A 27,049-nucleotide genomic window follows, 5' to 3' on the forward strand; every position below is an offset into this window, starting at 1 on the left:
GATACAAAGGTTACATGTGGAATACAAAAGATTGAAACTACAACTAAAGAGGAGTATCAAGGAAGGAAAGGAGAAATGTTGGGGAGAGTTTGCCAACAAAATTGAGTAAGATAGTCAAGGAAATCAGAAACTGTTATACAGAGTAATAAAATAAAAAAGAATGAATCAAGAAAAAAATAAGAAGGCATTAGAGAGAGAAGATGGATCCATAGTACATGACGAAAAGGGTCTTCTTTTAGACCAGGCGAGATGGCCGTGTAGTTTGGGGTGCGCGGCTGTGAGCTTGCATCCGGGAGATAGTGAGTTCAAATTCCACTTTCGGCAGCCCTGGAAATTGTTTTCCGTGGTTTCCCATTTTCACACCAGGCAAATGCTGGGGCTGTACCTTAATTAAGGCCACAGCCGCTTCCTTCCAACTCCCAGCCCTTTCCTATCCCATCGTCGCCATAAGACCTATCTGTGTCGGTGTGACGTAAAGCCACTAGCGCAAAAGAAAAAAAGTCTTAAGAAGGTGATGGCATAGCATTTTGAAAAACTTTTTAATGAGGATGACTGCTTGGAGGAAGAAAGAGATAAGAGAATGGAAATAATAGATGGAGAAAAAGAAGAGAACCCGATAACATGGTTGGAACTTGCAAGGGCAGTGAAAGCAATCACCAAAGGTAAAGCAATTTGAAAAGACAAATTCGATGCTGATACGATTAAGGCAATAGGAAGCATTGGACTACAGTGGCTATACCGAGCCTTCAATATCATATGGAAGGATGAAAGGATACCTGAAGATTGGCAACAAGGAAGGATAGTACCACTGATAAAAAAAAAAAGAAATAGGAAGAAATGTGAAAATTATAGAGGTATAACCCTATTATCACATGGGCTAAAAATAATGGAGAAAGTCATAGACAAAAGACTGAGGGATATAATACAAACACAGTTAGAGGAAGAACAATATGGCTTTAGACCGAATAGATCAACAATAGACTTGATATTTATAGTGCAAACGATAATGGAAAAGCATCTGGAAAGGAACAAGGAGATCATCTTCGTATTTTTTGATTTGGAAAAAGCTTCTGATGTAGTTAAGAGAAAACCTGCATGGGAATGCCTGCTGAAAAGGAATGTACCAAAATCATTAACTAACAACATAAAAATGTTGTATCATGAGAGTAAAAGCAGTGTACAAGTGGGGAGTGGTGACCGCAATATTTTATACAAAGAAAAGGTCTCGAGCAAAGAAGTGCATTGTCGCCATTATTGTTTATTATATCGATGGATGAAATCATAAAATGTGTAAAACAGAGTATCAGTAGTGATGAAGTGAATGCTTTGGTATTTGCAGATGATGTGGTGATTTGGGGAAAGGGAGAAAAGGAAGTAAAAAGGAGACTGGACGTTTGGAATGGTAATTGGTAAAAAGGAAACTGTAGTCATGCAATGTTGAAAAGAGAAAAATAGAAGCCAAGTGAACATAGGCGGAGAAAGGTTAGAGAATGGAGAACAGTTCACATATCTGGGTGGCATTATTAATGGAAGTAATGAAATCAATCCTGAAATTAATAACACACTAAGTAAAGGTACAACATTTTATCATTAAGTCGGAGAGCTTTTATGGGATGACAAAGTACTCAAGAGAACGAAATTATTATATAAACAGTATTTCATACCAATTGTAACACACGGACTAGAAATGCTGGTAACTAATAAGAGACAAGATAGTAAGATCCAAGCAGTAGAAATGAAATTTTTAAGAACGTCGGTTAAAAAGACAAGAAGAGATAGAATTCAAAATATTAAAATCAGAGAAGGGCTAAATATACCGTAGAACCGTTAGTACAGAACATACAGAAAGCAAGATGGTGATGTTTCGGACATGTAAAAGAATGGGAAAGGAGTGGGTAGCAAGAAGGGAATTGGAAAGAGAAGTTAAGGGAAAGAGACCAGTTGGAAGACAGAGAAGATGGATGGATCAGATTTGGAAGGACATTAGATAAGCTGGATTGGATGTGGCGGAAGTAATGGAGCAGGAAAAGTGGAGGGACAGAGAGGAGTGGTGGAGGCTTATTAACCACACCCGGGCGACTGGAGTGGGATGATGATGATGATGATGATGATGGACGTTTCTTCGTGCATAACTAACAAGCACTATCTGAGTTAAACTTGATGTGATATCTCGTTTCACTTGTGGACTTTAAATATATCTGATTTACCTGTAGAAATCGTGGATAATCAACATTTTAAACATTATTCAAGTGGTTTAAATGAATATTCTATGAAACCGTTATATTATTGTATTTTTTCTACCTGGTTGAAAACTCTGTGCGTGACCAATATGGGCTATTTCTCCATATTAAAATTAATGTAATGCTACATTTAGCTGAATGCCATTATGATCACTAGAAATATTTATCCTCATTACATCATAATTGCAACATGCTTCTTTTATCTACAGTACTCTCTGCAGAAAAATCTATACTCGGGAGGAGGAATGAATAAAGTGAAGCTAAAAAAATAATCTTGTATTTTAGAGTATACTTCAGGTTTTTGAAGGTCGATGAGCTTGTAGTTAAGTCATATGTATGTCATCCTATACATAACCTAACTCTTGTAAAACCATCAATTTGCGGGGCTGAGTGGCTCAGACGGTTAAGGCACTGGCCTTCTGACCCCAACTTGGCAGGTTCGATTCTGGCTCAGTCCGGTGGTATTTGAAGGTGCTCAAATAGGTCAGCCTCGTGTCGGTAGATTTACTGGCATGTAAAAGAACTCTTGCGGGACTAAATTCTGGCACCTCAGCGTCTCCGAAAACCGTAAAAGAGTAGTTAGTGGGACGTAAAGCAAATAACTTTATTATTAAACCTTCAATTATTATGTGTAATATATTTTAATTGCTGTATCTTTTATTAAATGCTAAGTACGACTATACCCTGCAAATATGTATTTACCGGGCGACTTGGCCATGCGGTTAGGAGCACGCAGTTGTGAGCTCGCATCCGGGAGATAGTGGGTTCAAATCCCACTGTCGGCAGCCCCGAAGATGGTTTTCCGTGGTTTCCCATTTTCACACCAGGCAAATGCTGGGGCTGTAACTTAATTAAGGCCACAGCCGCTTCCTTCCTATTCCTAGGCCTTTCCTGTCCCATCGTTGCCATAAGACCTATCTGTGTCGGTGCGACGTTAAGCATATAGCAAAAAAAAAAAAAAATATATATATATGTATTGTACATTTGTATAACCTCAAATACGTATTGTGAATACGTCTGACCTCAAAATCTGTGTAGTAAAAATCTGTAGAAAGCTCTGTAATATTCGTATATTGGGTATAATCCACTATCATTCTGATACATATGGAGGTTGCTGGAAACTTACAGTAATGATTGTCCAGATACAAGTAGAAACATTAGGAATTTTGTAGATTGTGTCACTGTGGTTTTGTATATATAATCGAACATTCGAGCGTGATCTACTCCAATTGAGGGGCCAGTCGATCGATTGTTCTTGGTATGTTGAATGTGTTCAGTTCAGAGTGTTGCAAGAACATTTCCAGAAGTCAGTATTTCTAGATTTTGTCGAACAATATATATATATACAGGGTGAAGCGAAATTCGCGCACTCGGGTGTCGCAGCGCGGTTCCTCACATGCCAGCAATAAAAAAAAATCCCTCACAAAAGTTCGTCCTGCGAGTATATCCGGCAGAAAAGGGACGTTGAAGTGTGGCAATCTGGCAACACTGTAACCACATGTAGAGTAACTATCTCTGTCAGCACAAATTAGTCGTGCTGTACTGTTGGTGCAGTGGATAGAGTTTTGGGTTAGCATGCAGGAGGTTGAGAGGTCGATCCTGGGTTGAGGCATATGTTTTTCATTCCGTAAATGTAGTCCAGGTGGTATGGTATCTGGCATCTTAATCGTCAACAGCGAATAGATTCACGCCCACGACGTGGAAAGGGCGTCTTTCAAAGCTGACCATTGAAAACAATTGTTCGTCCATTTCTAGGATCGTAGCATGTAAGTTCAAATGGGTTCTAGAGGACCCGCAGCAATCGCTCTTGACGATTAAGATGACAGATACTATACCACCTGGACTACGTTTACGAAATAAAAAACATGCGCCTCAACCCAGGATCGACCCCTCGACTTCCTGCATGCTAACCCAAAACTCTATCTACTGCACCAACTGCTCAGCACAGCTACCATGTGCTGACAGAGATAGTTACACTACATGTGGGTACAGTGTTGCCAGATTGCCACTCCTCAACATCCTTTTTCTGCCGGATATACTCGCAGGACGAAATTTTGTGAGAGACATTTTTTTTATTGCTGGCATGTGAGGATTCGCGCTTTGATGCCCAAGTGCGCGAATTTCGCTTCACCCTGTATATATTGAGCTAACAGGCCGAGAAGCCAGTCAGTGTTGGATTCCATGCTGCAGTGAGTGAGACAGTGACGTAATGAAACTTGGCAGTAGGAGAATGTAGAGTGTGGGTTAGAGTGAGTTGATATCTGTATTTGTCAGAATCGTCTTGAGTGAGAGGGTAGTCAGTCTTGCCTTGTGATGGCAAAGTGAATAATCAGTGCGTGGACTGTTGATATCTGTACTTTTCAGAATCGTCTGTGTGATGGTGAACTGAATAATAACTGAATGGATATACATGTACCTGACGGAATTAACTGTAAATTGCTTCAGTGTGTTTCCCTTTATAGTGTAGTGTTGTTGTGTATAATTGTATATAACTGTGTGTTGTTACGGAATAGACATATCGGCAGTAAAGTGGTTTTATGCAAGGAAGTGAACATATCGTGTGTGATATTTTATTTATACCAAAATAAAATCGCATTGAGAATTATAATTTTTTCTTCCACTCGTAATTTAGCCATTATTAATTTTGGTTTCATTGCCCATCTGGTAGCCATGATTGTTAAGGTGTGAAGTCTATATGGTTTGACCCCATTGTTAGGCGCTTGGAGTCCCGTTGGTTTAAAAATATTTCACCGTCAGAATGTTGGCCCCCAGGGTAGGGGAGGTGGTGATATATAATTTCTAATCACTAGATTGCGTGCAGAAGCTTGGATTAAATTCCAAGCCTCTCCGCAGAGCTCATATGGAGTGAGGTTTTTGACGCTGTTGATGGTGATTCGTCCTTCTGATGGGGACGTAAAGACTTGAGCAGACTCCTTTGTGCTATTCGACAGGGATAGGCTGTAAGTGCCAGCACCGGGTTTCACCCTCTCCCTTCCTGTTATATATCACGTCATTTATTTCATCTCGTTAACTCCTTTGAGGTTGATGTCAGGAAGGGCTTCTGGTCATAAAAAATCTCTCCGAAGATTAATCTCACTTCACTCCCGACTCTCTAGAGAAACGGGACAAAAGTTGGACATATACTAATTTATGTTTCATATGGTGTAATTAACGTAGATCATGATATGTTTTGCGAATTTAATTTCATTAGTTCATTTAGTATTATTAAGGGGTATAATACATTGCTCTTAGTTTTAAAAATTATGTGAAAGTAACATGCAGGTACCTAAGATGACATCTTCCAATCACGCTGAAGGACACCGAAAATAATTTGGCCGAAAGAAGCGTGTTTTGAACCCCCGGAGATTACCTCAGTGCATGAATAATAATCTTATTATTCTTGCACAATTAGACAAGGGTTAATGAAAAAAATAAATGGCTTTACATAAAGCTTGATCAAAATTTATAAAGGATTTCTAATTTATTACACAGCTTTTCCCCTTGTGTTAGTCTGTACAAGAAGTTGTTAGAATTTACACACAGCACTTGCTTTCTGAAGCCGGCCCCGCGGTGTAGGGGTAGCGTGCCTGACTCTTACCCGGAGTCCGTGGGTTTGATTCCTGGCCAGGTCAGGGATTTTTACCTGCATCTGAGGGCTGGTTCGAGGTCCACTCAGCCTACGTGATTACAATTGAGGAGCTATCTGATGGTGAGATGGCGGCACCAGTCTAGGAAGCCAAGAATAACGGCTGAGAGAATCTGCCATGCTGACCACACGACACCTCGTAATCTACAGGTCTTCGGGCTGAGCAACGGTCGCTTGGTAGGCCATGGTACTTCAGGGTTCTTGCACCATGGGGTTTGTGGTTTTGCTTACTGAAAGAAATGCGTAAAAAAATCAGAACTTCAGATGGCTGGAGAATATCCAAAGAGGCACATGCTATGGGGTTTGGGATACTGCATTAAGTAGTTATGTACAGATTTCTCTCTTCAAAAGAATTGATCTTGATTTGTATTTTCTTTTAGGACCTCTAAGGTAAGGGTGTATATTCTGCCCGAAGGCAGGTCCGAACCTCTGCAGAGGTGTGCCTGGGCCAGAGTTCACGTACGGTAGGGTGGCCAGTTCCTTTCCGCTCCTCCATTCCCTTACCCCCCCCCCCCCCCAAACAGCGCGGGGCAACCCATCCAAATCTTGACCACGCCCAATGTTGCTTAACTTCGGAGATCTCACGAGATCCGGTGTTTCAACACGGCTACGGCCTTTGGCTTAGGACCTCTGTATGATAAGAAAATTGTTTTTGGCTGTTATAAAATAGATTTAACCAATAATTATGAAGGGATGTGAAGTAGGCCCATCACGGTTGGTTTAGTGTAAGAGAAGGCCTAATGGCTTTAACTACGCCAATAAAGACATTTATCTATCTGTGTTATTCAGGGATAATTCATGATTTTATTTTCCACATTTCATTATTGTCATTTATGATTGAGTGCTCAAAGCAGCCAATTTATATAAATTATCTGTTTTCTTTTCTTTCAGGGAACATGCTCCTTCAATTATATTTATGGATGAAATAGATTCAATAGGATCATCTAGAATTGAGTCTGGAAGTGGTGGAGATTCAGAAGTACAAAGAACTATGTTGGAGCTACTTAATCAGCTGGATGGGTTTGAGGCTACTAAAAACATTAAAGTAAGTTGTTCTCTGGTTTAAATCACTGTTGAATAATCTCAAAATCTCAGTGTGATAGACAGTTGTTCTTCCCTTTCTGTATTTCTGTTACTTTATATTCTTTGCTTGTTGCTGAAAGTTTGCTGTAAACGAACCTAGCCAATATTATTAACTCATTTTCATCATTTGATGAGCTGTGGTCACATGCAATGTTTCGGCGCATGAATCAAATGATGAGCTCAGCTCGCAATGCTGCAATATCTCTTTTATCTTCGTGTATTAAATTCCCTTTGCAGTATAAGTTGTACACACTGTTTGAAACCAGAGACATGTACTGTGGTAAACAATGCAGTGTATATTTCTGTGTGACATTGGAATTGTTGAACAGTTTATTATCATCGCTAACCAGTATTTATCATGCATGCTGTAATGAAGACGAGAGTTTAAAGTGGTGTTTTAAATAGTGATTCTGGCAGTAATGACTTTTCTGGGAATGAACAAGTTCGAGGATAGTGATAGCAACAGCGGAAGTTACTCAAGTGCGGAAAGCATTAAAGAAAGTGAGAGTGAAAGTACTGCACCAGGTCCTTACGACGCAAAAATAGGACTTTGAATTACGTGATTTCAAATTAAGTGTCAAAAACTCGTAATTCACAAATGCCAACACTTGCCACATCCTAAAACATTTTAAGACCCAAGAATGCATCAAACACTTTTATTCACATTTTCAACATTCCAAATGCCATGGAAATAAATGTATATCCGTAATGTATCCAACAAGTTGTGTTTATTTAAATACTGCATTTGGATAACTCAGAAGACATTGTTATAACACCGGCAAACATAGTCTCACACCAAGGAGAAAAACCCTCACATGATTCAAGTACAAGGAAAAATCTGTGCATGACACAATATAAGTACACTAATCCATTGAATAAAGCACTTGCACAGGGGAGCCAACAGGACTGTCCAATTGGAAATGCATGACACAAGAAAACAAATTTAAAGAACGACATATATTTAATACACATATCAAGAATAATAAATACTGTTATGTGCCAGCCCTCTCGTAGTTTCCTTTGGTATTTCCTGGAAGGGATGACTAAAGAGGCCGGGGTCCTCCCAGGTGGCCCAAGGACATGTTGCCGTATCGCCTCTGTTGTTCTCTTCGTCTCGTTTCACGATGCTCCTTCTGGAAGATGAAAACAGGAATGTTTCGTCTCTAGCTACACCAAAAAAGGGGATAGAATAGAATAGAGATGAAACTCAGTGATTAATTTTGGTGTCAAGCCACAAGACGCTAGCAATATCAGTCCGTAATTAGAGGTAGCGCCACAGTGCGCATTGTGTACGATACCTTAGTATCATTAACAGATAGCGCAGAGAAGTAACTTCCGGCGTAGTAACGCATATCTGGTTATGCTTACCGCAGCTCCTCCCTCCCCCTCCTTTCCCCCTGCCCCTCGTCCATCCCCACCTAGACAGATGATTATAATGCAGTTCTACTACTTCCATCCCCAACACATTGTAATTCATATATTTTTATTTTGAAGTACTTACTATGTTGTAAATAATGATCTGATACCACTAGTTCGTATGACATTCTATGTTATTGAGAACATAACCTCACACCTCAAATCAGCTTTAACTTGAAATGAATGATTGACACATTAACACAAAACTGATATTATGATAAATAAGAAATCCTTTCAAAAGCAAGACAGCAGAGCACAGCATATGCAACAGAATGGGGTATCACATCAATATCCAAGTACCATGTGGAAATAAAAATAACAGAATTAAATGCACTGACACAGGAAATATATAGAAATACGTTTTTATTTAGCTTATGGCTTATACAGACATAATCAGTAACATATATACATATTTACAGCTGAGAAACAAAGCAACTTGTGCTTCACAATTGAATGTCTAATTCTTCGATCCAGCGTGTAGCATCCGGAGTTAGCAGCAGGAAGTCATCCTCATCACCGTGATAGGCTCAAATCCTACATTCCCTGACGATATGACGAACAGTCTGGTGAGGAGCTCCGCAGTCACAGTCTGGATTAGGTAGCTTTTTCCACTTATGGAGAGCAGCTCTGCACCGACCATGTCCTGTTCTGATTCTATTCAGAGCAGTCCAGGTCTTGCGTGGTAGGTGGGATCCACTTGGAAGTTTGGGACCTGAGAAGAAGGTATGAAGGCGCACATCCGTTGCTGCTTCCCATCTACTCTTCCACTCATCAAGAGATTTAAAACCCTTAGCATCCATGTTAGAGGCATCACGCAGAGTTGGATGGCGTGATTTTAGTCTGTTAAGATTCAGAAGTGGCAGGTCACTATTCACAGGTAGACTAGGATTTTTTGAGATCTTGTGAAATTCCTTCATAAGGGCATTAGATCGGCGTAGATCAGGTGGCATTATACCAGTTAACAGCGGAAGCCAATTAACTGGAGTAGATGTGATTGCGCCAGATATGATGCGCATTGTGGTATTAAGCTGGGCGTCAACAAGTCTTGTATGATGACTGTTCATCCAAACAGGTGCACAATACTCGGCACTTGAATACACCAAACCCAGGGCTGAAGATCGCAAAGTGGTTGCTGAAGATCCCCAGGTAGTTCCACACAGTTTATGAAGGATGTTATTTCGAGACTTCAACTTTTGTGCTAAGTTCAGGAGGTGTTGTTTGAAGGATAGTGTGCGGTCCAAGATGACACCAAGGTATTTTGGGTTCCAGTTATGACGAAGAATTCTCCCTCTGAAACTAACATTCAGTTTCACGTTCGCCAAACGATTATTTAAATGAAAGCAAGACACTTCTGTTTTGCTCGCACTGGGTTGGAGTCTCCAGATTTTGAAGTAGTCTTCCAGTAAAGACAGGTCTTTGGTCAGAATCTCTTCAGTCGTCTTCATTACCTGATCTTGTACAGCTAGAGCCAAGTCGTCGGCATAGCAGAATTTTCTGGATGAAGTGTCAGGAAGGTCAGAGAGATATAAGTTGAACAATAATGGTGAGAGAACTGATCCTTGGGGCAATCCGTTGTTTAGCTTCCTCTCCTTGCTTATCTTGCATCCAGTGATTACTTGGAACTTCCGATCACTTAACATGTTGTTAATCAGTTGAGCCATCTTTCTGCATGGTATGATACGAAGAAATTTATAGATAAGGCCTTCCCTCCATACAGTGTCAAAGGCAGCAGTAAGGTCAATAAATGCTACAGATGTTTTCAGTTTTGTTTGATATCCTGCCTCAATGAAGGATGTAAGAGACAATACTTGGTCACAGCAGCTACGTCCTGGTCTGAAGCCTGCCTGTTCAACTGGAGTATGCTCTAGGATTGCGCTACTTATTCTGTTATATATCAACTTTTCAAAAAGTTTGTAGCCGCAGCTAAGAAGGGCGATGGGTCGATAGCTTTCTACCTTGTTGCTGGGTTTGCCAGGTTTCAGAATAGAAATTATCTTTGCCTTCTTGAACTCCAATGGAAGTTGACCAGTCAGCAGGATGTCAGTAAAGAACTCTGCCAACCATTTCTTAGCATATCCTCCCAAATGAATAAGAAATTCTTGATGGATGCCATCGAAACCAGGTGACTTATAAGGTTGGAGGTCCTTCAGTCCCATGTCAATGTCTAAAACTGTGAAGGGACATGCATATTCAGATGAGGGAGATGTTGTCTTTTTCAAGTCGCGAAGCTGCCGTCTGATATGTTTGGTATGTTTCTTGTCGGGAGGCACTCTTGATGTGGTAATGATGTGGGAAGCAATTTGGTCAGGTGTTACTCCTGAAGGTTTCCTGCATACTGATCCACTTCCTCCCAATCTCCTCAGAAGACTCCATGCTTCCCTGCTTGAGTGGGTAAAGTCCATACTTTCAACTGTGTCTGTCCATTTCTGCCTTCGAGATAAGTCTAAGCTGGTCAAAAGTTCTGTTGGTATTGTTGGAATTGTTGGTACAGTGTTTCACTTTCATCACTCCATCCTGGGATATATTCTTTTCGATATCCTCTTGGCATACACTTTTTAGCTGTTGTTTTTACTGCACCGATGAACTGATGGTAGTTCTTATGAGATGGAGGGATCCAGCGAATGCACTTATCCAGTTCCCTCGAAAACTTTGCCCAGTCAGCTTTCTGGAAGTTCCATCGAGCATGTGGAGTTGATCATATGACAGGGACCGTGCAACCAATTTGTATTATTACAGGTCTGTGCTGGCTGTGGGGGAAGGCATCTATCACTTTTCTTGTGGCATTGATCGGGAAACCTCTGTCATTGCAGGTAACAAAACATAAGTCAGGATTTGAATCCTTGCTCCAAGCAGCTGACCTGAAAGTACCTTGATCTTTGGCATCGAACACTAGATGAAGATTGTTCACTTCAGCCCATTCTGCAAGCATACTTCCATTCTCATCATTGTCAGAGTATTTCCAAAATTCATGATGACTATTGAAGTCCCCTATATAAATTGCAGGATGTTCTGCAGTTTGTAAGACAAAATCGGGCCAGGGTGTCTTAGGTGGCTTATAAACATTTGTTATAGTGATATGCACTTGTATGACAACCGTATGTATATCTTACTCCACATTAACAGATATTAGTGAAGCCTTGTTTAGGTTGCTCCGAACATACGTAGCAATACCATATACCTCGTGATAAGTTGCACCAAGAGCAGTATATCCAGGAATTCGACCTCTGCTTCGGAATGCTACTTCGTTGGAAACGTGAGTTTCCTGAATGGCGACAATGTCGATGTTATTGACCAACAGGAATTTCGACAAATAGTCACACTTTGCCTTGCTAATGCCCTTGACATTCAGTTGTAGGAGTCTGATAGATGGACCAATGTTTCTTGTCAGTGAGTTCTGAGAAGAACTGTTTCTATTATTTCGTCGAAAATATGTCATTGCCAGGAGATCCTGTGGATAGTCTGGCTGCCTGTTTTCACTGTTGCTCAGTTAGCACCACCCAGGAGGCACGTGTAGGGCAATTAGAGGTTAAACCTACGGACGTGAGCAACGCTACCTCTCAGCTTCCAGCCCCTCAGGTGCACTCAAACAGGAAATATAGAATTTCAGGACTGACGAAGAATTATACAAACAAAATAAGGAAACAGAAATGTATTATTACTACTATCAAACACACAGAAATAAATAGGGACCAGCAATACCCTATATTAAAAAATAGTAAGCTCAAAAAATCACATTCACAACTCTAACATTGAGCACTGAAAAAATTCCACAATAAATGTAGAAGACAGTGGAATAGAAGTCTACCTGTAACTGCAGCCTCATTCAGTAGGTATGTTTATAAGCATATTTAGGTGAATTTTGTGATAAGGGTTAAACAACGTCTTGAATATAGTACATCAGTATGCATCTTTCGCACAATACATGTCTATTTGCTGGGCAAGTAAAATTTTAACCGTTGATGTTAATGTGAACATTTTTCAATTAAATATCAGAAACACAATTTCACACATCTCTGACATTTCACATGGCAATTTTGACACTTATGTTTGATTAATACACATCAAACTACAATATGCCTGCACAAAATTCACATATTATCCAGAGTACCACTTCTGTAGGTCATTTATGTTTTAAAAACACTTCACAGCACTTTACACAGGGTTTTTATAGCCATATGACATGACTTTGTGACGAAGGTGACAACTGTAACGGTGTTCAATGGACATGTGATTTATTTACAGGGAAAGTCATGTTCCTTTGGTTTGGATTCCAAGAAGAACTTAAGGTCTCGTGGGTGTGATAATATCACCAGTCACATCAAAGTACAAAGTTGCTGGCTACTTTTGTGTTTCATGAATATATCTGTAGCCGTGAAGGAACTGTAAGAACAGGATCAACGAGAAGAAAATATCACTTCACTGCATTACTTCATTTTAATGGTTCCTTTTAATTAAATTACCACAAGGGTAGCCAAAACATGATAATACTGCCAAGTGAGTGTTAAGTTGATAGAGCTGGTAATATAATCTTCAAAATTTGGATGGTTGCCTAGTTGTACTTCCCTGAAAACAATCACTACCACTACCACCACCACTCCTATAACCACTAGAACAGGGTGTGGAACTGCAAGGGTAGTGTGTTTCTCTGGAATTGAACCTTCCAAAATATGAATTCCTAGTATAAAGAACCTTCATTTGCATCCCATGTTGAAATACATATATACAACGTAAAACTTCTAGTACCAGACTGAGACAGATAGCCTACTGAGAAGATAGGGAACTGTTAAAGCTCATAATACATTAAGTATTTTTCAGAGTGGCCACTCGTATGGAAAACCGGGGAAACCAGGAAATGTCAGAGAATTTGATAAATGACGGGAAAATCGGGAAATGTCAGGGATTTCAGAAAAAAACTGGAAATTCGTTCTGCCATATAAAATGGACATACCGTATTTATCCGTTAATAGAAGCACATTTTTCATTTTTTATAACATTAATCTAGGACTTGTCTTTTAGGCCAGGAATAAATTGTAAAGAAAACTGAATAAACATTTAAAAAATCAAGTGTGATCTCGAACGTGAAGTAAACAATAGCATCAGTAGCTATATGGATAGCCTATAGCAAGCAGTAGTGACTATGATCAATTGATCGATCAAATTTTCAGTGTTATGATCTGCTTACTATTGAATATGCTGTGTTGTTGGGGAATGGCGAGCTTCTTGAATTAGGCCTATATTGCGTTCTCAGTTTTTCTAATCACTTAAATACATACCTTCCACAACAAAATATGCATATAGACAAAATTCTACAACCCAACGGATGACTGTGTTTGTTTACTGTGTAATGATCTGTGCGATAGTCACTACCTCGTAAAATGTAAAAACAAGACAACAAACACTGACTTAATGCAGGAAAGTGTGAAAGTATTATTATTATTATTATTATTATTATTATTATTATTATTATTATTATTATTATTATTATTATTATTATTATTATTATTATTAAATGTGCTGACGTAGGTAACCCTTGTGTAAATGTGTAATGCATCGTGACACCGTTTGGGCCGCGCCATGTTGAGTTTCTAACCTATCTTTCGTGAGAGGGGTTTCAGGCATGACTAGTAGCTTGTAATATCACGTGTAATTTTGTGAATAGAGAATAAGATTTAAAATAAAGTCACATCACATTATAAGGGCGTAAAGATGGGAAAAGGCGAACATCTTGGTGGAATGATGAAGTGAGAGCAGCTTGTAAACGTAAAAAGAAGGCTTATCAGAAATGGCTCCAAACAAGGGCCGAGGCAGACAGGGATTTGTACGTAGATAAAAGAAACAGAGCGAAACAAATAGTTGTTGAATCCAAAAAGAAGGCGTGGGAAGATTTTGGTAATAACCTGGAAAGGCTAGATCAAGCAGTAGGGAAACCTTTCTGGACAGTAATAAAGAATCTTAGGAAGGGAGGGAAAAAGGAAATGAACAGTGTTTTGAGTAATTCAGGTGAACTCATAATAGATCCCAGGGAATCACTGGAGAGGTGGAGGGAATATTTTGAACATCTTCTCAATGTAAAAGGAAATCCATCCTGGTGGTGTTGTGAACTGCCAAGCTCATGGGGAGGAGGAAAATGATGTTGGTGAAATTACGCTTGAGGAAGTGGAAAGGATGGTGAATAAACTCCATTGTCATAAGGCAGCAGGAATAGATGAAATTAGACCTGAAATGGTGAAGTATAGTGGGAAGGCTGGGATGAAATGGCTTCATAGAGTAGTAAAATTAGCATGGAGTGTTGGTAAGGTACCTTCAGATTGGGCAAAAGCAGTAATTGCACCTATCTATAAGCAAGGGAACAGGAAGGATTGCAACAACTATCGAGGTATCTCATTGATTAGTGTACTAGGCAAAGTATTCACTGGCATCTAGGAAGGGAGGGTGCGATCAGTCGTTGAGAGGAAATTGGATGAAAACCAGTGTGGTTTCAGACCACAGAGAGGCTGTCAGGATCAGATTTCCAGTATGCGCCAGGTAATTGAAAAATGCTACGAGAGGAATAGGCAGCTGTGTTTTTGTTTCGTAGATCTAGAGAAAGCATATGACAGGGTACCGAGGGAAAAGATGTTTGCCATACTGGGGATTATGGAATTAAAGGTAGATTATTAAAATCGATCAATCAAAGGCATTTATGTTGACAGTGAGAATTTATGGTAGAATGAGTTCTTGGTTCAGAGTACTTACAGGGGTTAGACAAGGCTGTAATTTTTCACCTTTGCTGTTCGTAGTTTACATAGATCATCTGCTGAAAGGTATAAAATGGCAGGGAGGGATTCAGTTAAGTGGAAATGTAGTAAGCAGTTTGGCCTATGCTGATAACTTGGTCTTAATAGCAGATTGTGCCAAAAGCCTGCAATGTAATATCTTGGAACTTGAAAGTAGGTGCAATGAGTATGGTATGAAAATCAGCCTCTCGAAGACTAACTTGATGTCAGTAGGTAAGAAATTCAACAGAATTGAATGTCAGATTGGTGATACAAAGCTAGAACAGGTGGATAATTTCAAGTATTTAGGTTGTGTGTTCTCCCAGGATGGTAATATAGTAAATGAGATTGAATCAAGGTGTCGGAAAGTTAATGCAGCAAGCTTGCAGTTGCGATCAACAGTATTTTGTAAGAAGGAAGTGAGCTCACAGATGAAACTATCTTTACATCGGTCTGGTTTCAGACCATCATTGCTTTACGGGAGGGAAAGCTGGTGGGCTCAAGATATCTTATAAGTTAGAAGTAACAGACATGAAAGTAGCAAGAATGATTGCTGGTACAAGCAGGTGGGAACAATGGCAGGAGGGTACTCGGAATGAGAAGATAAAGGCAAATTTAGGAATGAACTCGATGGATGAAGCTGTACGCATAAACCGGTTTCGGTGGTGGGGTCATGTGATGCGAATGGAGGAGGATAGGTTACCTAGGAGAATAATGGACTCTGCTATGGAGGGTAAGAGAAGTAGAGGTAGAGCAAGACGACAATGGTTAGACTCTGTTTCTAACGATTTAAAGATAAGAGGTATAGAACTAAATGAGGCCACAACACTAGTTGCAAATCGAGGATTGTGGCGACTTTTAGTAAATTCACAGAGGCTTGCAGACTGAACGCTGAAAGGCATAACAGTCTATAATGATTATGTATGTATGCACATTGTAAGATGAAGGTTGTTTGTTGGTTTGTAGATTTTGAGTTTGTGATGTATGTTTGTATGTATTCGTTCTTGACCCAGCCAATCCCAAACCGCCATTCATATCGATTTATATCGGTTGAGTGCAATCTTGAAACCTGTCTTCCAACTGTAATGTCTACATCACCACGTGGTTAAGCTACCTATCTCGGCATGTGTGGTATATAGGTTTAATAGTGTTCAGTGTAGTTGTAATTTTATTTACATCCGTGTGTTGGTTACCATATAGTTCATCTGTGTACCATACCCCAGTATAGTTCGTGCAAGACAAGCGGCAAGAATGTGACTCGGCAAAAATTGACACCGTGGTATCGATCAGCCATAACCTCCTCCTTATGCCAGTCATTAGCCGTGAATAATTTATTTCTTTTACACTTAATAATAATGTACCTATTCTTGTTTTAGTGTCTGATATTGTTAGGAAGTGCATGCACTATCTTTGAAGGTTTTGTGAATTTGTTTTCACTAGTGATTTTCGTGTGATTTTCATAGTAAGATATTACATTTTACGAGGGCTCTGTGCCGCAGTTGTATTGCATCAACTGTTATCGAAGCAGTAGAGTTCTGGCAGCATAGGTAAGGCAATGCTCACTTGTTTTTCGAACTGTCAGTTTAGAAGAAAGCCGCGCGGAGAATAGGACTATTTAAAGATTTTTTTACAATATACTTACTTCTTTTTTCAGCTAACAATATCTTCATCAAAGCCAAGGAAAACTTTGTTTAATGAAAGGTGGCTGCTTGATGATACTTTCAGAACATGGTTGAAACCCATGCTTCAGGACAAATATTCAGCTATTGCATAATATGTAAAACATCATTTCCTCATCATCCCTTTCAAGTTATTTTAAAAAAGAACATTCGAATAGTGAAGTAAAAAATGACTTAAACTCAGTAGATAATACCCTGGCCGCAAACACAAATTGTCCTCTGCCTGCCACAGCTACCACAGCGAACTTTATCACATATGACTCCACTGCTGCTGTTTCTGTTTCTTCTTCTTCTTCCATTAAAGAAGTTTTCCCAGAGACGAGATGTCTACAGAATTATCTTTCAAGAGAGCAAGTAACCAAATCTGAGATTATATGGTGCATGCATATGGTCATGCAACACCATTCTTTACGTTCCATTGAAGCTAGTGTATGTTTGTTCCCAGTAATGTTTCCAGACTCTGAAATAGCTTCGAAAGTTCAACTGCACAGAACAAAAGTTGCATATACAATCACTCATGGTTTGGCTCCCTATTTTCATAAGCAAGTTCTTGAGATGTGTCATAAGTGCACACATTACGCCGTTGGTTTTGACAAGTTACTGAATAAAGCTTCTCAGATGGGCCAAATGGATCTTGTAGTTCGTGGTTTCAATCCTGATAGCAATTGAAGTATGCACTTCTTATTTTGATTCCATGTTTCTTGGTCACTCTACCTCCTCAGATTTGTTAAATGGTTTTTTGCGAGCACTGCAGGGACTCAGTCTAAAAAAACTGTTACAAATTTCAAAGGATGGTCCAAATGTTAATAAAAAGTTCCTTCAGGATATTGGTAATTTATTAAGTGATGATCCAGATGCTCCTATTTTGGTGAACATTGGATCTTGTGGCTTGCATACTGTGCACAATTCATATAAAATAGCAGTAAAAGAAACCCAGTGGAATATTGGCGAGTTTGTTCGTGCTCTTCACTTCTTGTTTTGCTACGTTCCTGCAAGATGTGCTGATTATACACATTATTCAGGTTTAAACGTATTTCCTTTGAAATATTGTTCTATAAGATGGCTTGAAAATTCGAAAGTCATTGAACGTGCTATAGATATCCTACCTAATGTTGACAGATATGTGGAAGGAACAAACAGAGACAAGAAAATCCCAAACTGTAACAGCTTCAAAATAGTATCAACTTCACTTAAAGATAAGCTGCTTAAGGCCAAGTTGTCATTTTTATTATCTCTTGTTGGAGATTTGGAATCATTCCTAAAACAGTTTCAGACAGATCTTCCATTTGCACCACTCCTGTATGAATCTCTCACTGCAACAATGAAAAATGTCATGACAAGGTTTAAGTCTGAGTCACTGCAGTCTTGAGAAAATGTTCTCAAAATTAATTTAGACAGTAAAGAAAAACTTCTGCCTGCATCTAAAATTGACATAGGTTATGCTGCTAGAGCAGCACTTCGTGGCACTCCTGGATTAAATGATAGAGGTATATTAGTGTTTCGCACAGATTGTCTAAGAGGAATAGTAGCTTTGTGCAAGAAGATACTGGAACAGTCACCACTGGCATATAAACTGACTAAAGGAATTTCTTGTTTCGATCCAAGTGTAGCCAAGCAACCTCTAAGCAGCAAACAGCTAAGGGTGCCTTTGTTGAAAGCAAATGGATCTCGGGTAATGAAGCTGATCATATACAAAGGGAGTTCACTTCTGTGTGTGAGAATGATACTTTCAAAGAAGTAATGAATTCTTTGTCTTCTAAAAACGAGAGATTAGATCACTTTTGGCTCCGTACTGTTTTGCCAACAGTAAATTTGAACACAGAAAAGTTGTCTTCATTTCTCAAAATGATACTAACCCCCTTATGCGGGGAGCTCGGTACACACTAGCTCACTCTCAGGTGTGGAGCGATTTCCCTGATTAAAGAAAATATTTAATTACTTGATTAAAAACAATCTTAGACTAAAATGAACTATTGAAGGGCCAAAAGAGAAATATTTACTTGAATATAATGTATTTAATTCTTGAAAAATTCTATTATTTTAATTTTTCAATACTTTGTACAAAAACGTACTAAGTGCTTTCACACTGTGATATCGAGATTGCTTTTTCCTAACAGCAAAGCTCTGGTTTTTGTTTATACAGTAACTTTCACCTGAATATTTTATGCAGTTTACTATCAGTCTCTGCCTGGAAATAAAGGTTTTTGTATATGTAAATTGTAGATTTACAAAGTTTACATATACAGTGGAACCTCGGATTGCGAGTAACTTGGTCTACGAGTGTTTTGCAAGACGAGCAAATATTTTAAATAAATTGTGACTTGATAAGCGAGTGAGGTTTCGCAATACGAGCATCACGATTACATACGTTTCCACCTCCCCTGTGCCTTTGTTTTCCCTTCCCCGCGCCACTCTCTTTCCTGGGAAAGTGTGTGTAATAATTTCCCGCGCTGGACTTCAGTTGGCGTGCCTCGCTCGCATAGTCAACACCGTACGAGTGTACATGTTTTGTTTCTGTCATCTGTGATATAATTGTTCTGCAACGATGGGCCCTGTGAACGAAAAGAAGGCTAAAAGGGAATTCGGTCGGAAGAAGGAGATGATTACAGTGGATGAATCTGTTTAATGACAATGCAATGTCACATTTTCGTGAAATCCTCAAAGAGACGCAAAAGCAACAGTCATTGGACAGGTTCCTCGTTAAAGTTGCACGAAAAGAAAACACTTCCAATGAGCCAACCGATAGCAGTGATTCCGTTAGTGAAATTCGTGCTACACAGTAACTCTTATCATGTCATCACTCGTCTCCCTCACACCAACAATGATTCTATTGTAAGGTAAAGTGCAGTTTAATTGTTTTACGTTATATTTTGTTTTAGAAATGTTATGCGAATAAATGTTTTTGTGTTGTGGACGAATCATCCGAGTTTCAATAGTTTCTTATGGGAAAATTTGCTTTGATATACGAGCGATTTGGATTACGAGCATGTTGCCGGAATAAATTATGCTCGCAATCCAAGGTTCCACTGTACTTAAAAGATGTGCAATGGAATAAATTATAATACGAAATTTTCTGTTATGTTGGTTAGCGCTTTCGAGGGATCAAGTTTATATAGCTTCCCTACAATTACTAAGTGACATAAACGGACTACATTACACTACAATACATGTAATATTTACAGTATTTACAGTCTTCTCAGTGTTATGTCTTTTACAGCTGTTCGTTATGATACACACGGAAGCAGGTCATGTTATATAACCTGTCTCGCCTTCGCATAATTTATATAATTCCATTCCGAAACGCAATCGTTTTCTTGTTATATAAACTTTCCACCATAGCCACCCTTTCCATAGCAAGAGGTTCTCATCAATTGACATTTTGCCATCAGGGGCAAAAGCTTCCGAAAATTTTGCTAACAGGTGGTCAGATACTGGATTTATCTCGAATATTTTTGAAGGAAGTTGTGCATTTTTCACCTCATTGTCAGAGATATGTATAAAGCTGTGGAGGAAAATAATAATAATAATAATAATAATAATAATAATGTTATTGGCTTCATATCCCACTAACTACTTTTATGGTTTTTGGAGACACTGAGGTGCCAGAATTTAGTCCCGCAGGAGTTCTTTTGCATGGCAGTAAATCTGCTAACAGGAGGCCGACGTATTTGAGCACCTTCAAATACCTTCGGTCTGAGCCAGAATCAAACCTGCCAAGTTGGGGTCAGGAGGTCGGCCAGGCCACTCAATCTGGCGAGAAAAAACTTCTTCTGCGTCATCAACTCATAGAAAATAGGCGTAGTGAACAAGCGATTGTGAGAAATAGTTTCCTAATTTAGGTTTCTGTAAAATCCCCTGCGGCAACAGTATTATGGCCATAAGAAGATTTATTTCGTCCTTATTTGTTCGGACACGGTCTTGATCTCGATTCCTTCCTTTCGTCTTACTAAACTGGGTTTTATGTGCGATTTCCTGCTCGGCATCTTTTGTCTGTTCAGTTATGTTCTGGCATATCTCGTCATAAAAAAGTAATTAAGATATTTCGCTCAGTTTTTTTTTCCCCTAAAAACACTCTCTTTACATCACGATGGGAATTTGGATCAAAGCGGGAATTTCTTTGTCCATTTTCAGTATAAGTTGGTGAAGAACTTGCAATGGTTGGATTGTAATCAGTATTATCGTCACAACTGTCACTGTCATGATCGCTACTTGAACTGGAATCGAACATGTGTTGTCTGTTTAACATGTGTTGTCTCTTTTGCGACTGCTGAACATTCGCATCAGCTACGCCCAAACCCTGTATATTCGAGCCTGCAGTACTTATTCCAGGTAATTTCCTGTCACTTACGAATTTTCCTTCGGCAGAACTTACTTCACTAATATCACAATTCTCTCCACTAAATTCCAACATTTCATTTATCATGACCCGTAAATCATCTTCCTCTAACAGTGGGGGCCGGTAATTCGTTATAGATATTTTAGCGGAAAAATGTAAGAAAAAGGATCGAATAGAACCCTGGTCTCAGCAGTTAGGACGGAAATCATAAAATATTACGGATGCGTACGATAATGAAATGTTGTGTAACTCACGATAAGGAAGGAAGGGGATAATAAAACAGGTCACAGTTCTAAAATGTCATCAGAGAGGTCTTTTCAGTGTCATAATCTCGAGAAATCCCTTCAACAGCAATATTATTACATCCAAGGGACGATTAGGCGCTGAGCTAAAGCGTCAGCGCGGAGCTATTAGGCCTTAGGTCCTTCTTGCCTGGACGTCAGTTGCATTCTTTATGTTGCAACTCTTGGATGACACATTGGTATTGGGAGAACATAGTTGAAAAAATTCACATCGGAGGGCAGACTCATCCGGAATACGCTGCTGAAAAGGAAATAAACCTCCGCAGGCAGGCAACTGAGAAAAAAATTATAATTTGACTCGGTGGATATATCCGCGTTCCACACCAAGCAAGCAACTTGTAGCCGTGGATCTCGCCGCATCGCCCACCCAACGAGCTATTATTGTTTCATGGAAATGCTTCACTGGAATGTGGTTTTTCTCTGAATAAAGAAATTATAGTAAGAATATGCTACAAGAATCCCTTGTAGCACAAAGAAGAATATATGATGCTATCTCAAACCTTGGTGGAATTGAAAAGGTCTCCATTAATAAGAACATGCTCCATGCTTCAAAGAATGCTCATGCTTTGTATATTCAAAATCTGAAGGAGAAACGTGAAGCATTGGAAGCAGAAGATTCTTTGCAAAAAAAATAAGAGAAAGGCCACTTTGTTGCTGAAAGAATTAGAAGAAAAGAAGCGGAGGGTGATGGCAGAAGCTCAACAGTCGTTGCTGGCTATAGATGAAGAAATTTCTTCACTGAAGCAGTAATGGTAATAACTTTTTAAAATCTTTAAAGTGAATTAAATTGGACTAAATTCAACTTCCAAGTTTTGAAATTTAATATGCACATTAATTACTCATTTATTTTTTGCATGTTAAGTTTTCAAAATGTATTTTAATATTACGGTCATACCTGGAAACTTCTATTATAATTTAATTCTTTGTTATTGTGTGTCAGGGAAAAAATTGTTTTTATATCTGGAAAACGGGGAAATGTCAAGGAATTTCAAAATCTGGATTTGGTGGACACCCTGATTTTTAGTTTATGCTGAAGTTTTAGCAGATTCTTTGACTTCCCTATTGTACTTGGTACACCACCAAGTTACACAGATGAAACTTTCTGAGGGATATGTCAAACATCTTTGATTGGGGTCCTTCTCTCGAGAGTCAATGACTTCATGCAGACCAAGGTCCCAGAGCCTCCTTTGCAATATAGCCACTAACATAGGCTGTAGTGTGCATAATGCTGTCACCTGGAAATCTGGCCTCATCAGAATCAACAGTGACAGGCATTGTAACATCCACAGGCTTGGAAGTAGGTATATTGTTATTTTAAGGCACATCAGGTTCATGACCACCACAAAGGAACTGTCATAAATTGGACAGAAGCTCTGCATCATCGTTTATGCAATTGGAACCTTGCAGGATGTCTCCAAATGCCAGACCATTGATGATGCAGGTCTTCAGTGCACCTACAAACTGCCACATTGTGCGATGATCATTGCAACCACAATGTGATCGAATTAACCCAAACACATTTTCAAGAGCATCCTGATTAAGATACCTCAGCTGCGAATAGCGAACCTCAGCAGCCAGGTTCTTGCAGGTACTGTTGAAAGAGTTATTTGTCCATAAAAGTTTCACAGCTTTAATGGATTCAATCGAAGCATGCTGGACTGACCTACAACCATGGAAGGAACTACAAAATTCAGAGATTCCAAACTTTTTAGGGCTTCTTCCCACATCTTCCAATGTGGACTGTTACCTCCCAATTGCACTTTGAGTGGAGCTCCGTCTGTAAGAAAGTAAAAAAATAAAACCAAGTCAGTAATATGAGACAGTTATTAGTAACTTTCTGTTACCTAGGTATACTTGCTCATTTCTGTTACAAGAAATATGCTATAATTTTACTCACTCATAGGATACAGCAGACGGCCATTAAAGGAGTCCATTAAGTCGTCAAAAAGTTTGCAGTATTCTGAGGTTGAAAGGCCACCCGATGGTAAGAGGCCCGAAATAAATAATAATATAATGAATGAAACTAGATGTTAAGTATTGATGGTTAGGATTCATTTTCTATAACCTGTACATTTAAAATTCCATGAGAAATAGAAGCTAACCTGTTCGACCTCCATTTCGCAAGGCTCCAGCAACAGAGTTACTGAGGTCATGGGCAGCAATGCTGACATTCATCTTGGCATGGGAATCATGTGCTATGTGTGTATCGGTCAGTTTCTTGAGTATACGAATTCAAAATTTCGTGTCATCCTCATGTACGGCCTCTTATGTGCTTCCAGCTTGCCACACCTTCAAACTGCAAACTGGTAATCGTGACAACAAATTTGGCATCGTATCTCAAGAGACTGTTCCGAGCACACTTAAGGAGATGGGGAGGATCAGAAATGGTGACAATGCTCCTGCCTCGGAAGGAAAAAACCGGATCGTCAGTTGATAACTTCCTTCCGGTAAGCTCATCCAGTGCTGCTCTGTTGCTGAAACCAAGATCACACACACCCTGGCCATGACATTGGCTCCAACATCAAAACAAGCACAGAGTACCTCCAGGATGAGCTTGCTTAGGTACACCGATGACATCCCACTGTTACTGAAGTAAAAAGCAATGGGCTATTTCCACTTCCGTACCAGTCCACGAAGCATGAACACCAGAGCATACTTTGCCGGAAGTTTAGTCCTACCCAGGTGCCCAATATCCTCCAGTATGAGTGAGAGGACGGATGAAAGTTTATGTGATCCCGAGTGAGTGAGACTGTACTGTATGTGGGTGTGAGTAAGCCGGCCTAGCTAAAGTATATGTGGGGATTGGAGAGAGAGAGAGAGTGTGTGTGTGTGTGTCAAATTACTTGAATGTTGACCATGTTTTGTGTGTAGTATGTAAATATGCCTGTAAATACGGTAACTGTAAGTAAGCACACTATGAAGAATGTAATTGTATATTTGAATATTGTAATTTTAAGTGGTGATGGAGGCACTTTCGTGTATGTGGGGCTATGCCCTTTCTCCATTCACCATCCATAAATTGTACCTACAATTAGTGGAAAATAAATAATAATAATAATAATAATAATAATAATAATAATAATAATAATAATAATAATAATAATAATAATAATAATAATAATAATAACCATCAATGCAATCAAATTTCAAATTGTAACACAGGCCCTCCCTCAGTGACATCTCGTCAAAGATGAGATAGCACAGTCTGTCACAATCCAACATTTCCCTGAGTGAATGCTTGAGTGTGGTGAAGATGGCATCATTGATCCCAGCAGTGAAGGGCACAGAATTAATCAAGGATTGCAGTGTCCTTTTACAAGGCAGCACAAAATCTTTACTCTTTGGGCTCCTCTTGTAAATAGACAGTGCTAAGATCTTCTCTTCCAGCACCTTCCCCGTGGTCTCTTTTTCGAGCAACGTAAATCTACTTACACGAGGTTGATGTATTTGATCACCTTCAAATACCACTGGACTGAGCCAGTATCAAACCTTTCAAGTTGAGGTCAGAAGGCCAGCATCTCAACTGTCTGAGGAAAATAGTTTCTATAATACAGTACATACTGTAATTTGAAATGTCCATTCTTTAGCAGTTACATTGTCCGACTAATTGGCTGAATTGTCAGCGTACTGGCCTTTGGTTCAGAGGGTCCTGGGTTCGATTCACGCCCGGGTCGGGGACTTTAACCTTCATTGGTTAATTCCAGTGGCCTGGGGGCTGGGTGTTTGTACTGTCCCCAACAACCCTGCAACTCACACACCACACATAACACTATCCTCCACCACAATAACACGCAGTTACCTACACATGGCAGATGCCGCCCACCCTCGTTGGAGGGTCTGCTTTACAAGGGCTGCACTCGGCTAGAAATAGCCACCAGGCAAATGCTGGGGCTGTACTTTAATTAAGGCCATGGCCGCTTCCTTCACGCTCCTAGCCCTCTCCTCTTCCATCTTTGCCATAAGACCTGTCTGTGTCCGTGCGACGTAAGGCATCTTGCAAAAAAAAAAAAAAAAAAAAAAAAAAAAAAGAAAGAAAGAAAGAAATAGCCACACAAAATTATAAATTATTAGCAGTTACATTAATAAAATACTGTATAAAATTACAGTAGGGTAGTTAAGAACCCGTAGAGGAGAAAAAATCTAAAACTAGGTTAAAACTTGTTTCCTGAACGGTAACGGGTTACACTTTTGCATTGTGCCTGGGATGCGAAGACCTGCTTGTAATGTTTATGTAATAGCGATTGGATGGAACCTGACTGTCATCAATTACAGACCAAGAAATTGTAGCTATGGTAGAGAAAGAATCTGGAATTGATGAGGAACAGAGTGATGACGAAGAAGACCACAATGAACAACTAGTGTCACATTCATATGCCGCGGCCGCCTTAAGAACTTGCCGTGCGCTACTTCGAGCAACACTCTGCTGCTACGCCCACTGATGTGATGTTTATGAGACACTGGTTTAACACTGCATCTTCGAGTAGGTTCCAGTCACTACGGCAAAAGAAACTAGCGTACTTCGCAAAGATAAACGACCAGTATTTGATGGTTTATGATGTGTAATTATGTTTACATTAAGTTATTCTAGTAAAATATGACTAATAAAATGCAAGTAAATCTGCATTCTATATTATATTCTTTCATTTCAATAAGGAGATTTTTAAAAATTGAATATTTCAGTTCGGATTAACCGGACTTTCGGATTAACGGGACTCTAGTGTGCTTCTTTTGCTACCGAAAGAAGACCTTGTCTCTCATCTGACCTTAATTCAAAAGTTTCTCCTTTAATGGAGTTAACTCTGCCTTAGTACGTATCTCCAGCAGAGACAAGGTCAACTTCTTCCTTTTTCTCTTCCCTGAGCCAGTTGATAATGAGGTACTTCCTGCATCAGTATCATTAATAACTGAATCAGTAACAGAAGAGGCTACAAATGAAGGTTGAGAAGATTCCTCAAGTGTTAGGCATGCTAGACTTGTATCGGAAGACATCTGGGATTGGAGGACCAAAGGAAAGGTGAGATACACAGCGGGGTGTGAAAGTTGAGGTGCTGGACAGAGAAGGATGGATCTCAAGTTTGCTTGAAGACAGAAATGAAGTTGGGTTACAACGTCCTACAGGAATAGGAGAGACAGAAGGAGAAGGCTGGACAGGTGGGAATACGTGGGAACATGATGGGGGGGGGTGAGAAGGTGCACGAAGTGAAGTTGCACCATTCCTATTAAGCCTCATCAGCAACTTGTTCTGGTAGGATGTGTTTGTGAAGTGGGCACTGCATATGTATAAATGGGAATAATCCTTCGGTGCCAGCCCCGACAACCGCTTATTTTGGCAAAATGCCACCCACTCCTTAAATCTGCAACAAATGATACAAGTACAGTTAGAAATGCTGAATAAATATCATTTAACAGAAAGAGTAAAACAGTAACAGTAAATGTTAGTGATTAGACACAGAATAGTTATGTACAAGATAATTCAAAATTGGCAACTGGTACATGATATGCTGTAAAATATAATGATTTCACAGGTTTTTAGAATATAACCACTTGCCTTCCTTCAGTTCTCGGAAGGCTATAAAACCTCACGTTAGAATT

At 39.5% G+C, this 27,049-nt stretch overlaps 1 protein-coding gene across 1 annotated transcript in view; it reads left to right on the plus strand.

The window, feature by feature from the left end:
• The window catches only part of LOC136864788 (26S proteasome regulatory subunit 8), a 147,103-nt gene that overhangs the window by 100,159 nt on the left and 19,895 nt on the right, over window positions 1-27,049 (plus strand). Inside the window, exon 6 of the mRNA XM_067142178.2 lies at window positions 6,778-6,931. Within this exon, the coding sequence (XP_066998279.1) occupies window positions 6,778-6,931 (154 nt within the window). The remainder of the gene's footprint in view (window positions 1-6,777; window positions 6,932-27,049) is intronic.

Source organism: Anabrus simplex, chromosome 2 (assembly GCF_040414725.1).
Source record: "Anabrus simplex isolate iqAnaSimp1 chromosome 2, ASM4041472v1, whole genome shotgun sequence".
Classification (NCBI taxonomy): Eukaryota; Metazoa; Arthropoda; class Insecta; order Orthoptera; family Tettigoniidae; genus Anabrus; species Anabrus simplex.